Source organism: Lithobates pipiens, unplaced genomic scaffold (assembly GCF_037356315.1).
Source record: "Lithobates pipiens isolate NorthernLeopardFrog02 unplaced genomic scaffold, aLitPip1_a1.2 Scaffold_18, whole genome shotgun sequence".
Lineage (NCBI taxonomy): Eukaryota > Metazoa > Chordata > Amphibia > Anura > Ranidae > Lithobates > Lithobates pipiens.
In genome coordinates this window covers 404675663-404691278 of record NW_027507758.1, presented here as the reverse complement: position 1 = coordinate 404691278, position 15616 = coordinate 404675663, and the positions used below count along the sequence as shown (strand labels likewise).

The 15616-nt window shown below is 38.5% G+C and overlaps 1 protein-coding gene across 4 annotated transcripts in view; it reads right to left on the bottom strand.

The window, feature by feature from the left end:
• Window positions 1-15588, bottom strand: part of PEX5L (peroxisomal biogenesis factor 5 like) — a 377606-nt gene extending 362018 nt beyond the window's left edge. For all 4 annotated transcript variants that reach the window (XM_077487914.1, XM_077487916.1, XM_077487915.1 and 1 more), the window contains exon 1: window positions 14874-15588. In XM_077487914.1, coding sequence (XP_077344040.1) covers window positions 14874-14894 — 21 coding nt within the window. In that variant the 5' untranslated portion in view covers window positions 14895-15588. The remainder of the gene's footprint in view (window positions 1-14873) is intronic.
• Between the last annotated feature and the right edge of the window lie 28 nt (window positions 15589-15616).

Here is a 15616-nt window from a genome sequence, read left to right as displayed (position 1 = left end):
AGTACTCATCAATGCCGCCTATGAGTGCCTACCAGTGCCACCTATGAGTGCCCATCAGTGCAAAATACCAGTGCCGCTATCAGTGCCCATCAGCGCCGCCTATCAGTGCCCATCATCAGTGCCACCTCATTGGTGCCCATCAGTGTCACCTTATCAGTGCCCATCATTGAAGAAGGAAACTTACTTATTTACAAAAATATTTAACAGAAACAAAGGAAAACTTGTTTTTTTACAAAAATGTTGGTATTTTTTTTATTTGTTGCACAAAAAAATAAACCGCAGAGATGATCAAATACCACCAAAAGAAAGCTCTATTTGCGGAAACAAAAGGATAAAAAAATAGTTTGGGTACAGTGTTGTATGACCCTGCAATTGTCATTCAAATTGCTACAGGGCTGAAAGCTGAGAATTGGCCTGGGCAGTTAACCTTATAGGCTTTCAGTGTGAGAGGGACAAGTAAAAGTGAACAAGTGTGTAGCTCTGCAAACAGGAAGCAGAGTTTGAGCAAAAAGAAAGCACGGCTGCCCCAATTACCAACTATATGTTGCTGATCGTCACCATTACTAGTAAAAATAAAAATTAAATATCCCATAGCTTGTAGACAATATGTTTGCGCAAACATATAAATATATGCTTATTGGGATTTTTTTGCCAAAAATATGTAGCAAAATACATATTGGCCTAAATTGTTGAAGAAATTCAATTTTTTTATTATTGGGTCGTTTTATAGCAGAAAGTAAAAAATATTGTTATTTTTTTCAGACTTGTCACTTTTTATAGCGCAAAAAATAAAAACCGCAGAGGTTATCAAATACCACCAAAAATAAGCTCTATTTTTGGGGAAAAAGGATATCAATTTTATTTGGGTACATCACAAGACTGTGCAAGTGTAATGTAGTGCCGTATTGCAAAAAATGGCCTGGTCATGAAGGGGGGTAAACCTTCCGGAGGTCAAGTGGTTAATTAGTCATATAGCTAGGTTATACAGCTTAGGGAGTCGATTAAATTTAGTCAGCGCCTTACCTGAATTTCACCAGAAAACCTGGCTACTTTATATGTGTCAGTAATTAAAGAGATAGGTAGAAAATGCTATTTCTTTACCATTCATTTCTTGATAATAATGATGGGCATCAGGGTAACAGTATTCCGTGGGAAAAAAAAGTACAGATAAGAGGTTTAGTTTAATAGCCTAATTTAATAAAGAGCTAAAGATCATTATAGTGATCTTAACAGACCGCTAATGTTTTAAGAACAAGGAGAATTTTTCCACTATTTAGGCTTATGGGTGTTAGAGTGTTTTGCAAGGCAATAGTCAATCTGCTAGTAAGTTCTTAGTGAATAAGTTATTTTAGTTCTAACTGTGTGAATGAAGTGAAGCTCTGTTGACCTTCATCATCCAATCATGTGCAAGCAAAATACATGTTTTTTTTTTTCCTTGCACATGATTGGATTTATTTTTTATTTTTTTGCAACATAAATTTCCACCATATTTGCTAAGCTAAGAGAAAATCCCCTTTCATAAACCACTTTCCTGCAACCCGCGGCAACCATGCCTTAGTGAATAAGGGGAAGCTTTGTTCTCTTCAATCATCCAATTATGTGCCAACAAAAATCAATTTTTTTAAACTTTTTTTTAATTTACCCGCAACTATTGGTTATTCAAAGTGTACACACCTTCACAGCATTTACTAAGCTATGTGAACATACACTTTGAAAGTGAACATTCACTTTATGTGAAGAGCTTCTACTGCTTTATAAAATCAACTTCATTTTAGTAGTAAATGTCTGACAATATTTTTTATTGCTATCTGTGTCTTCTTATACCAGCAACACCCACTAACACCTACTAATTTCTTATTTTTTGGTCACAAGGACAGAAAGTGTGATGAACTCTCTATAACTGTCAGAAATAAAAGCATAAGCATAAAAGCAAAAGAAACTAAACATATATACGTTGCAGGACATGCATAGTTGAACCTCAAACATCCCTCAAAGTACAGAAAATATATGAATATGTATATTTTTTTTTAGCCATGAGAATAATGCGTTAACACTGGTTATATTTATCTGACGACCCTTGTCACTATTTAGCTATTTATCATCTGTTTTTAGATATATATGTCTTTTTTTGGGATACAGATCTGGGATCTGTAGTTTCCTATCCCCATTTTTGCTTATTACATTGCCTCCTTATTATGGTATTCTAACCCCTTATTGTCTTTACCCCTATTAGCTTCACTGTCAGCTCCCTCCAATGTTTTGCATCACACACCCCTGAAATCCAGCTGCTATCATTACTCCTGCCCATTGTCCTGCCCCAGCCACACCCATTGTCTCTATATTTCAGAATGCACATAGACTAATCAACATCGGCATGAAGAAGGAGCCTATCGGATGCTCTGAAACATGTCCCGCCTAATCGACGTCACTTCCCATCCCGTATGTTCCACGCTGGTTCCCGGGTGACTTCCGCTGACATAATCCACGAGTTCAGTGCTCCACACTGGTCCCCCACAGCATGGCTGCTTCCTTCCTGGTTCCTCTCATTGCGGCTTCCCTCTGCTGGATGGCTGAGATATCTGGCACCTTGCTGCATACTGGATCCTTCCAGGACTACCATCACTGCTGGACTCCCTTTTTAATATGATGAATAGGGATGAGCCGAACACCCCCCTGCTCGGGGTTTGCATCCAGAACATGCGAACAGGCAAAAAATTAATTCAAACACGTGAACACTGTTAAAGTCTATGGGGCATGAATAATCAAAAGTGCTAATTTTAAAGGCTTATATGCATGGTATTGTCATAAAAAATGTTTGGGGATTTTGTATCAATGGAAAACAAAGTTTTAAAAACTGACGTTTTTTCAGGAGCAGGGATTTTAATAATGCTTAAAGTGAAACAATAAAAGTGTAATATTCCTTTAAATTGAGAGAACCATGAATGCCAACATGTACTGTGACATTCTGAAGCAGAGCATGATCCCCTCCCGTGGGAGACTGGGCCGCAGGGCAGTATTCCAACATGAAACCGACCCCAAACACACCTCCAAGATGACCACTGCCTTGCTAAAGAAGCTGAGGGGGTAAAGGTGAGGGACTGGCCAAGCATGTCCCCAGACCTAAACCCTATTGAGTATCTGTGGGGCATCCTCAAATGGAAGGTGGAGGAGCGTAAGGTCTCTAACTTCCACCAGCTCCATGATGTCATCATGGAGGAGTGGAAGAGGACTCCAGTGGCAACCTGTGAAGCTCTGGTAAACTCCATGCCCAAGAGGGTTAAGGCAGTGCTTGAAAATAATGGTGACTATGAAAAATATTGACACTTTGGGCCCAATTTGGACATTTTCACTTAGGGGTGTACTCACTTTTGTTGCCAGGGGTTTAGGCATTAATAGCTGTGTGTTGAGTTATTTTGAGGGGATGGAAAATGTACACTGTTATACAAGCTGTACACTCACTATTTTACATTGCAGCAAAGTGTCATTTCTTCAGTGTTGTCACATGAAAAGATATACCGTAATAAAATATTTATAAAAATGTGAGGAATGTACTCACTTTTGTGAGATACTGTACATATATATGTATATATTATTTTATGATGGAGTCTTTGAATCATCTGCATACACGTTTTATCTAGGATCGCTAGTTTGTCCCCGCTGATGGAAGTATTCCAGCACAGTACAATGAGTAAAATGTCCATGTCCATTGTGTCAGCCAAAAACATTTAAAGATTGTGACCTGCTTGAAGCTACTTGTTTGCAGAATGTTCAAAACACATTGTACAAATTTCATAACAGAAAGCTACAATGTAGTGCCTATAAACTTGAAGTATCAAAATAACTTGATTTTCCATTATAATAATGGCATTTTAAAATGTGTCTGACATATTACATGCATTCCAAAAAATACACTTACATTTATCCTTAATGTACCAGTTGAAAATGTTTAATTAGCCAGTTTTATACTGAACAAAATCAATCACATTTCAAAAGAAAAAAACAACTGAAATGAAACCTTTTTCCTTTTTTTAACACTGCAAGTTTAACATTAGAGAAAATAGTTTATCAGTTGGATACATGGGAGATTCTCTTGTGGAAATAGTATGAATGTATGCATAAAGCCATAAAGAGTCGACTTACTAGGCATAGGGAGGCAGGGGCAGCCCCCCCCCCCAGCATCACCAGGGCCACCAAGGGCCACACATTACATTCTATGTGCTACAAAAAGCTATCAGATATTTGGCATACTGTAGGAGATGTATATAAATAGGAGTAATTGGAGACTGAGGACACGATGCATGAGATGATAAAAGGCTGTAGATGTGTCACATGAGATTGTTAGTAATCATTTCCTTTACACCCCCTTTACAAAGTAGTGCTTTTCCATTTTTTGCTCCCCTCACCCACTTTAAAAATTATCTTGCTGAGGGAGACGTACCCACCTCCATTCCTTGCAAAATACGAGCAGTTACTACAAGTTGAGTTGGATGATAATGACTAGGACAAATCACTGGCACTTACTGTACATACAAGCTGTCTATCTCTTCCTATGTGCAAGAGCACAATTATTGTAAGCTTTCTAGGGGGATCTTCTGCATAAGTTGGATCCTTCCGTTCCAGACACTTGTTGGTGATGTTTTAGGCTTCTGGCAGTATGACTCATATTTGGGGTACCTACCCAAAAATGTTCCTTTTGTTATAAAATCTTATGCTTATATGATGAACTGGTGGAAGGTAAATTCCTGAACCAACCCCAAGTTACTGTATTATAAATTCTGCCATGTTCCTATAAACAGATTAAAATAGCTTAATCCAGCACCACCCTTGGCCAAATGGGCTTGTGAGATGGATTGGACTTCATAAATATGAATCATACAATCTCACATAGATGGTATGGTCTCATGTTCGATATCCCTCTGCTTTTGACACCTTTGTTGTGGTGAAGGTTTGAGGTTCCAGATGATTCCAGGAGCCTCCCATAGGTACTACCTAACCCCCCCCCCCACTTTTTTTTATTCTTCTCACTTTTCTTGTTCCAAATACCCTTCCCGTTACATGTTCAGTGATCGTTTGTTGACTTACCTATCTAATTTGATGTCACTGCCAACATCTTCTTGAGGTATTTACTGGGCCCTCTGTGTACCTATTTATATGATGGTGTTGACAGCTATGTCTTGTAACTGGAGCTTATGTCTACCTGTGTTTACATTTGTACTCTGAGCGTTGTGCTTACTTGTCATATATGGTTTTATATGTCATCAAACTTGGCGATCTGTATTGTTATTAGTACAAATTATTCAACATGAAAATTACTGTCACCATACTGGACATACCCCACAAGAAGATTAATTATAAAATATTTAATTAAAAAATGCACAAAATTAGTAAAGGGAATGAACAACGCACAATAAGTATTACAGTGTGAGGGCCGGTTCATACCAGATGCAATCCAGTGCATTTTTTTTTCTACATCAAAAACACATGAACAGTAATTTATATGTATTCCAATGACATAGTTCACACCAGTGCAATGCATTCCAGTGCAGTCAAAAAAATTTGAATCTGCTGCAGTTTTTCTACACTAAACTGCACTGGAACGTTGCAAAATGCGTCAAAAATGCACCGGAATGCATCTAAATGCATAAAAAATGCACAGGAATGCATTACAGCAAAAAGCCCAGGCGAAACCTATGAACCTAAGAAAAATAAAAAACAAGATCGAAAAATGATCTGGAATGCATTAACCCCCCTGACGGTATTCCCGAGTCTGACTCGGGGTGGATTTTTTATACCAAGAGCGGTATCCCCGAGTCAGACTCGGGACAGCGTCGCTGGATCCAGGAGGAGGTTTACTTACCTTCTCCTTCGGATCCAGCGTTGTCTCCCCGCTGTACGAGCGAGCCGTGTCTCGCTCGATGCATCACACCGCCGATCTCCGTGCCCTGCGAGCGTTGCGACGCACGGGCACGGAGATCGGCGCCAAATTCAAAAAGTGAAACAAACAGTATACATACAGTATAATGTAATCTTACAGATTACATTGCTGTATGTAAATATTTCACATCCCCGTTGTCCCTAGTGGTCTGCCCAGTGTCCTGCATGCAGTTTTATATAATAAAAACTGTTCTTTATGCCTGGAAACTGGAGATTGCCCATAGCAACCAAAACTGTCACTGTACATCAAAAATGATTTTAGACCAGCTAGAAAACAGCGATAATAAATTAGAATCACTCGCAGAATTGAGGGATAGCGATTTGTGGGGAGATCCGTCATCAAATACTGAAAAGTAATGACAGTGACAATTCTGCAACTGAGCAAATTTCAGTGTTTTTGATTTGATTACATTATTGAATAATTTTTATTATTGTTATATTATTATTTGGTACAATTATTTATAATTATTTATTATATTATAATTTATGATTTAATTTTTCAAACTTTATCATACCCGGGATGTCTGCTAGACTCTGGTTTGGACAGATTTAAGAGAGTTATTCCTAAGAATTGCAGGACTACAATATAAAACGCCAAATTTTCATGCAAAATAATGGTACCGCTTTTAGCACCTAAAATCCAAAATAATCGTACCGCCAGGGAGGTTAAAAACACATAAAAAATGCATCAAAAACGTACATTCAGAAACACATCCAGAGTGAATTTTTGTGGTGTGAACCAGCCATAAAAGAAATAGACTAGACCATTTAACTAGAAGAAGCCAATCAAATTAATTCTTCCCGTTACTGGCCTGAGTTTGGGTTTTAACAGTACAGGTATCTTGATAAGGTGCAGCAGCATCTACAGTAGTATGTGGCAGTTCTTATAGTGCACGTATGTTGGCACAGAGAACACAGGTGTTACATCATTAGAACAGTACCCAGAGCAGAGTTATGGGCAGCATTCCATATGTCATAGGCCAAATGATGGAGAACCACAGGTAATGTTTAGAAGAATTGTTTGAGATCACACACTGATCAGGTCTGATTAAAGTGGTTTGTTACCCAAAGGGTAAAATCTTCCTGAGAGCCACGTAGAGTCACGTGACTCCCGGGCACTCTGCTACTCTGATCCAGGGCTACAGCAGCACGGCCCGAGATCTCCATCTAATGTCAGCTGGGGGGGGGGGTCGCGTGACTGCCATGCCCACTGTAGCCCTGGATTGGAGTAGCAATGCAGCCGGGAGTCATGTGACTAGCCTGAATATAACAGAAAAAGGGCATTTAGAGACACAGTTTTTTTAAAAAAAATACAGCGTGTGTTATCACTGTATACAAGAGAGGGGCTGGCAGTGACATTTGAAAAACATTTATACTAATAGCAGGGGAGGGGGTGGAGACAGCTCACACAGACACAGAGCTGACAGGCAGGGAGGGGAGGGGGAGAGGACAGAGGAGGACAGGAGCTGCAGATGACAGAGGCACATAAACCGACCACAGTGTCAGGGTTCAGCAATCATGATAAACCATGGTCAGTTTACAGAGGGGAGGGCAGAACCAGGCAGGATCAGCCAGGTATTTTACATCTTCCAGGTTAGATAGCAGGCAAGTTAGATAGCACAAGCACTGTGCTGTTTAACCTGATATAAGGTAACGGGATTTCTCTCTCTCTTTTTTTTTAAGGTTACAAACACTTTAAGCATCTAGTGAGGGAAACCCCGATTACTGGCTTTTCTACCAAATGGCCATTTGTAGTCTTTTGCCCCGTACACACGAGCGGACTTTTCAACATCCAAAGTCCGACGGACTGATTCCGTCAGACTATTCGATCGTGTGTGGGCTGCAACGGACTTTTGATTCACCAAAGTCTGACGGACTTTAGAATATGGAACATGCTTCAAATTTTTCCGACGGAACTCAGCCAGACCCGGTCCCTTCGAAAAATTTGCTCGTGTGTATGCTATTCCGACGGACTAAAACCGACGCTAGGGCAGCTATTGGCTACTGGCTATGAACTTCCTTATTCGAATCCAGTCGTACGTCATCACGTTCGAATCCGTCTGAGTTTAGTGTGATTGTGTGTGGCCAAGTCCGCTCAGCCGAAAAGTCCGTTAGAACTCTGTCGGAACTCCGGCAGAACTCCGGCAGAACTCCTTCGGAAGTCTGTCGGACATAAGTCCTCTCGTGTGTACGGGGCTTATGGGTTACATGGTGGACACCAGCGTCAAGGAACAATAGAAAATATACTTGTTCTAAAAGTTCAGCAGCTTTTTGCATACTCAACTATTCTAATTTTTTTTTAATTGTGCATGACATCCATGTGCAAGTCAATTTTAAAGTCAACTTTAATAGTATTATCTATTGCAGGTGAAATGTGTTTGAACAATTGTTGATTTTTGTCTTGTTAATACTAGATTTGCAGACTGGGTCTTCACATAGAGATGCTCATGAAGACAATTGATCTCTATGTGAACTGCATCATGGGCACTCACTAACGACTAGCAGGGCCATCTCAATGTATCCTAAAGAAAATATGGTATGTTTAGAGCACTGTTTGGCACTGGCTTTTAATTTCAGAAAAAAGCATAACGCCAGTCTTCTTTCCTTATTTTACAGAAACAAAATTCAAGCCATTGGTGGCAGCAAATATATGTTTCCAACTTTTAACATATATAAGATATCATTATTTCTTGGATTTCTCCAAAATGGAAACTTCTGTACCCCCAGTGCTGTAATCTATTAGGGATTATTTTTCCTGGCATTATTTTACATTTCGAAACAATGCACTGCAATTTCCAGCGCTTTGACCAACCTTCTGTATGCTAAATAATTTGGTCATGCTTCATACTCTGAACAATGTTCCTCAACACAATAATCATTATAGTACCCAGCTGCATGTGTTCAAAATGTCCACATAACAGCAAGACACTGTTAAATGAAGTATGACCTGTAGCTCTTTTATTTGGATTGAACGTCTATCAATTTAGGAAGGTATTGGTAACAACCCTATTCACATTTTAATCTACTTCTTTAGCTTAGTACCTTCAAGTTTATAGATTTTTGTGGTAACCTCTGGGCTTTTGTTGTATCTGTCACTCCTAATCCTTTCCTTATTACTCCATTCCTCACTGTATGCTTGTGACATGTTTCTCATCCACAAAGAATTGCGTGTGAGAGCACCTACTGAGTCCATGAGATAGGAAATATATAAGATCACTTTTTAGGATATCCACCTCCCTGGCTATTTAACAAGGAAGGGATGACAGGAGTAAAGACTGCAAAGAAGATTCCAAAATCGAATAAAGTCAAATATTATTATATAACAGATCAGTGATTTGATGATATCATTTTGTATTCATTGAACTCGTGCCTGGAAATGCCATCACAGCATATCAGCCAGCTGGGCACACGTGTACAGTTGGGTACAGGAAGTAAAGTCCTCTTTGTTATTAGGTAATTACCAATGTTTTGCTTTGCTCCTGGAAAAAAAGGTTATATCCCGTAGCTATGTTCCTTCCACTCTCAAAATGTGATTTTTTTGGAAGCTAGCTACTAATATGTTTTTAATATGTAAGGAACCTGGATTAACTGGAGAAAACCCATGCCAACAAAAGAGAATGCACACAAACTCTATACAAGAGGGAATTACACCTAGCATATCAGAGCTACAAGCAAAAAGGCCCATCACAGGCACTATGTTGGTGATAATACAAAACCCATGTACTGTAAGTCTGGATTGATAACTTCCTCAGAAAGAGGGAAAACATATTTTCAAGAATATGAGTATAAGGTACAGAACTCTATATAATCTATAAAAAATAACACATAGCACTCTTCCAAGAAATGTAAAGAAAACACTACACCAAATATAATCTTCAGTTGCAACCATATAAAAATAATGTGTATTTTTCAAAATATCCAGCTAATTACAAAGGACAAATAGTCTATGGAGCAGTTTCTCTGTGATAAATATAAAAGAAACAATTAACCTGGAAATACAACCACAAAAAGTCCAAAATATGTATTAGCAAACAAATCAAAACAATATCTGTTATCTGTTACTGTCATGCTGTCATGCCTCCATATTTGATCAGGCATTTGTCTAGCACCAAATCATGGAACGCTATCCGGATTGGCCAGCTAAATATGCAGTCAAAATTATAGGCACTTTTTTTTTTTGATTGGGCAGGATAGAGACAATTATACATGTCTACAGTGTGTCCCAAATTGAAATGTTATACATCTATTAACTAAAGAAACATATTTGGAAGAATGTGTATACTTTAGTGCAGGGATCTGCAATTAGCGGACCTCCAGCTGTTGCAAAACTACAAGTCCCATCATGCCTCTGCCTCTGGGTGCCATGCTTGTGGCTGTCAGAGTCTTGCTATGCCTCATGGGAATTGTAGTTCTGCAACAGCTGGAGGTCCGCTAATTGCATATCCCTGCTTTAGTGAATACAATAATGAATGGATTAACTAATCATTTATTAAGATTCAGCAAATGTGGAAAGTGTTAGCTAATGAGTACTATTCTTCTCCAAATGACATTATTGTAAATGAGGAAATATTAAACTATGCCTTTATTTTTTATACAATTAATCACCAAAGTATATATCCATAGGGGATTTTTATCCAATGCTACAGTTATAATTAGAGGATGTGTGGATTACCGGATTGTGGACTGATTGTTACAAATCCCAACCTACTTCAAATACACATATACTAAACAATTACACATGAGTGAAAGGGCTCACATGGTAATTGCCCCAGACCAGGAGCCACAGATTGTACAAAAAGGGTGCAGTAGCATCATTGCATTATTTCAACAATAGATTAATTCTAGACAAGAACATTAAGAAAATTCAGACACCTGTCTATCTATGTATGTATGTATCTATGTATGTATGTATGTATGTATGTATGTATGTATGTATCTATCTATCTATCTATCTATCTATCTATCTATCTATCTATCTGTCTTTCCAAGACATATCAAGGATGCATTTTTAGGCAGCACAGCATTTTGCACCATACTACACATATCACAATATACTGTGGTGCATGCAGTTGAATGAAATGTCAATTTGTGACATTTCTATAAAGTTAATGTAAGAAAAAAGGTAAATAGCCTGATGCATTGTAACAACAAATGTCACTGCCCTTTTACAGTGCTCACAAGCAGACATGTGTTATACAGAGCCTAACCCTTGCCCACTGATGTCATTGAGCCCTATGTCTCACAGACCTGACAATGCTGTTTGTATATTGTTGGCTGTACAAGAGTTTTTTTTTCCTTGAGATTGTCATTTGTGGAGTTTGTGTTACAGGGATGACTCATTAGATTAGGTTTTATTGATTACAAAATGAACCACTGCTCTTCCCAGAAATCAGAGACATAGACAGCTGAAACTGTATCCTTGCAAGGCACATGGTAGCTGAACAGATCACATGGGGTCATGATAGTAAACACAAAAGCAAGAAAAATAGCCAAAGCATACTTTCTCTATGGAGTTTGCATATTCTCCATGTGTTTGTACAGTTTTTCATCCATAATCCAAGACTTACTAACATTTTTCACAAAAATTGACCCTACTCTATATGTCTATAAGACAATAGTTGGGGTTTGAATTCTAACTTGTTTAAGGGATCGGGATGGATATTTATTGTATATATACTGTGTAAAGTGCAGTGAAATGTGTCAGTGATATAAACATAATTTTTTCTTAGAGAAATATAATTTTCACTTAAGTGGCAATTACTTTAGAAGCAAATTTTATGGAATTGCAATTCTAGTAGCACTGTTCTTAAATACAATAATCAGCTTTACAATAAAAAAAATGTATGTATTTACTGAAACATTATGTATGCATAGCTGACTACTGAATAAGCTTTGGGGTTTTTTGGCTTAGATAACTATAACCAGTATCAGTGGTGCTTCCTTTAAACTTTGTGCAAAAAGTACTGAGTAATCCTAAAATTATATGTTATAAAGGTATTATTATTATTATGTTACTTGAATATGCCTGGTAGTGTGAAAATGGATCATAAGGTCTTTTTTATATAGTTTAACATATACAGGCTTACTTAAACAAGTACAAGGATTGGATAACGTGAAAGGTTTTAGTTTTTGAAGTCAGATCGGTGAAAGACAAACCAGAGTACTGGGAACTAATAATTATTTGTTGCTGCATTTTATGTTTACATACACATGTTGGTATACAAGGACACATAGTAAATGCAGATTATGTAACTATATAAGGAACATTAGGCCTTGTAAGTTTTTACTAAAGAAAAAATAAAAAAGAATCAGACATCAGGACCTAATCATTTTTTTGTTGTTGTTTACCTTACAATAACTAGGCCCTCATCAAATATTTTACAGCTTTTTAAATATTTTACAAATGTTATAATGGGATACATAGCACTTTAAAGAGGACCTTTTAGGATACAAATGTAGGAACCATCAATATCTGACTTGTTCTGTAAAGGTGCTGAACAGTTATGCTTTTCCTGGCTAACCACTAAGCCAGAACTAGCATGTCATCATTGAAGTCTGATAAGTCTAGACCAGGGGCGGACTGACAACTCATGGGGCCCCCGGGCAATAGGAGATTATGGGGCCACACAGTATACACAAACACACACAGTATACAATTACACAGTATACACATACATTTACACACAGTATACACAGACATGTTTTTATTGGCTGAGAAGGTACTGGAGAGGTGGGGCAGCTATAATCTCAGGATTTTTAGACCAAAAGGATGTTGGTAAGGGACATTTCAGAGACAGATGTAAAAAAAAACACAGATTTTTACATACTGTCCCTGGTTTTACTGAGGCTGGCAACCCTGATGGGGCCCCCTAGTGGCCCAGGGCCCTCGGGCAGTGCAGGTGTGGCCAAATGGTCAGTCCGCCCCTGGTCTAGACTTTGTCTTCCTTGTTTATTTAGTAGTAAAACCAAGAGCGGGATGACAACCCTGGGGCCTGCACCTTTAAAACCAAGTCAGCAATGGCAGTCCATACATATCTATTCTCATAGGTTCACTTTAACAAGGACAGAAACAGAGTTATGCAATTAAAAAATGTGGGTATAGGGAAGAGGGGATTATTATGGTGCCTGATAGTGATAGAGTGTAACATAGGTTACCGAAGGTTTTGGTAACTTATGTTACACTCTACCACTATCAGGCACCGTTATAATCCCCTCTTCCCTAGGCCCACATTTTTTACCTGTAATTTGGGATGAGGTGCACTATCAATTAGATTTTCTCGCCAAAGCCTTCTCTTTTTTCAGAGTTATGCAATTATCACAAACAGAAAAAAAATGGTGGGTAAATTAGTTGCTATTCCACAACTTTTGGTTCACACAGTTTGGAAATATGCATTACTATAGATCAAAAGGACAAAATGTGCCTATAAGCTTCTGAAATATATTTCAATATATCTTTATTACACAGCATTTATAAACAAATTAGGAGCTGGGGTTACATAGTGTACAAAGGTGGGATTCTGGTCCAAAGTTGGGAGAACTACTGTATCACACAGAAATCATTAAAAGAGAAGGTGCACATTAGTAGAAAACAGTACTACCAATAACAAAATATAATAATCTCATCTCAGAAGGAGGGTGATTGGGAAGGGGGGGGGCGGATATTCTCAAATAAATGTAATATATGAACACGTCTGTGTAGGCAAATTAAGTATAAAAAATAAATTTAAGGACAAATTATATAGCAGATTAAACATACTATAACTCCTATAGCCACAGTCTCTCCAAAATTAAGAATTAACCACATCACAGAAAAAAAGAGCACACTAAGCAGATAATGTTCATAAAATGAGAAGCCCCAATGACCTAGAGAATGCTGAGATGTAACACGTGCACAAGAGTTTATAGCAGCCTGCTCTACGCTTTATGCTTGATAAATGTTGTTTCTATTTTAAACTGTAGGAGACAAATGAATGGCTTTTGTGCAGAGCCTTTCTGGTTTTATAATCCTTACAAACTCCTGAAATATTACAAGATCGCCTCATATGTTTTCAGATTACGGCATTGCTTTCCATCCTGTGGGGCTCAGAATCCTAGGCAGTAAAGAGTCAGGCAAGTCAAGGTTACAAGGACTGTCAATGTATCAGACGTTAACATTTTAATAATACAACTCTCATTTCTAAAAGGGAAAAAAAGATCAATAGTGAACTAAAACGGTTCAGTGGATTTTAAACCTCTTTTAAATAATGCATAGGAGAGAACAACATATACATGAGTGCTTCAGGATCAGTGAGGTTTCAGCAAACGTCACACAGACCATTAATACACAATTATAAAAGCGATTAGCCAACCTTTCTCTACAAGGCCCTTGCTCTGTCAGTACATGTTTACTAACCTACCATTGGGGCAGTAGGTAGTGCTAGATGCTACCTCACCTTTCACATTATGACAGTCTCCTAATATTGAAGAAGGCCTCTGTCAGGCTCAGCTGCTACTAAAGCTATGCATTTATCATCTAATAAAACTTGCACAACTGAATTGTAGAGACTGTAAGGAGATTTGTGGCTGTATGTCTTCATTATCTGGTGATATTCTTTTCAATTTAAATTGACTGCCATCAATTCTTAAATTGCTGTAACATAAACCTTCAATAAAAATCTATTTAACTACAGAAAAAAAAACTGTTTGCAAAGTTTAACTCAGCAAAATAAATAAATAAATCAAAGAATACACTGCTTGAATTGGATGTGACTTCTATTCAATAGGATGTTATAGATCATGCACAGGCCCAGCTCAGTCCACTCTTTTTTATTGTATTCTGTGAAAGTTCATTTTCCAATGAAGCACTAATTAAAGGGGGTTGTTAATATACCTGTTGAACGATTCTAAGTACATTTGTGCAGTTTAATCTAAGAAAGAAAAGGGGGGAAGCCCAGTCTTACCTGTATATGTCCTTGGTACATTGTGCTTGGAGAATCCCTGGAGAAGGATCGCTATTGGAGTTTTCTTATAGAAGCAGATGGTGTCGGGCAGACTGGATGCTGGAGCAGCCCCTGGCAGAGTAAGTGCTGGGAGCTGTCCTTCCCCGGGTGGTGCTGAAACAGGCGACACCTCACAGGACACAGGCGGATACCGCACAGAGGACTGGTGCCTGCAACTCTCAACGTCTGCCAAGAAACTCTCCTTTTCTATGTAACTCTTTCTCGCTTTCTGCTTGCCTCGTTCATTTCTTTCAGCAGCATTGACCCTCCCCTGAGATCACAGCAGCACCACCTCTTTATCTTACTCTGTGCTTAATGCAAGACTACTGACAGCTGGCAGCGTGACATAGAAATACTACACAGGACTCAGTGGAAGGGATCACTGTGCTATTCTCTCCATACATCCCCCTCCACCCTCCTCTTCACCATGACATCAGCAGAACCTCCCCTCAGCTAGTCCTCCCTCTGCCACACTCGGTCAAGGTTCTGCTAAAATAAAAACTCCCTTGTCACCTTCTTAAAGTGCAGTCATCTGTATGGTGCACACATTGCTTCTCAGGGGGTGCTAATCCTAACAACTGCTGCAGGAATTATCCAGGAGGCCAATATGTCTGTAATAAAGGTGCACACTATCTCATTCTGACATTAGCCTTTCTTTCTTTCTTTCTTTCTTTCTTTCTTTTCCTTTCTTTCTTTCTTTCTTT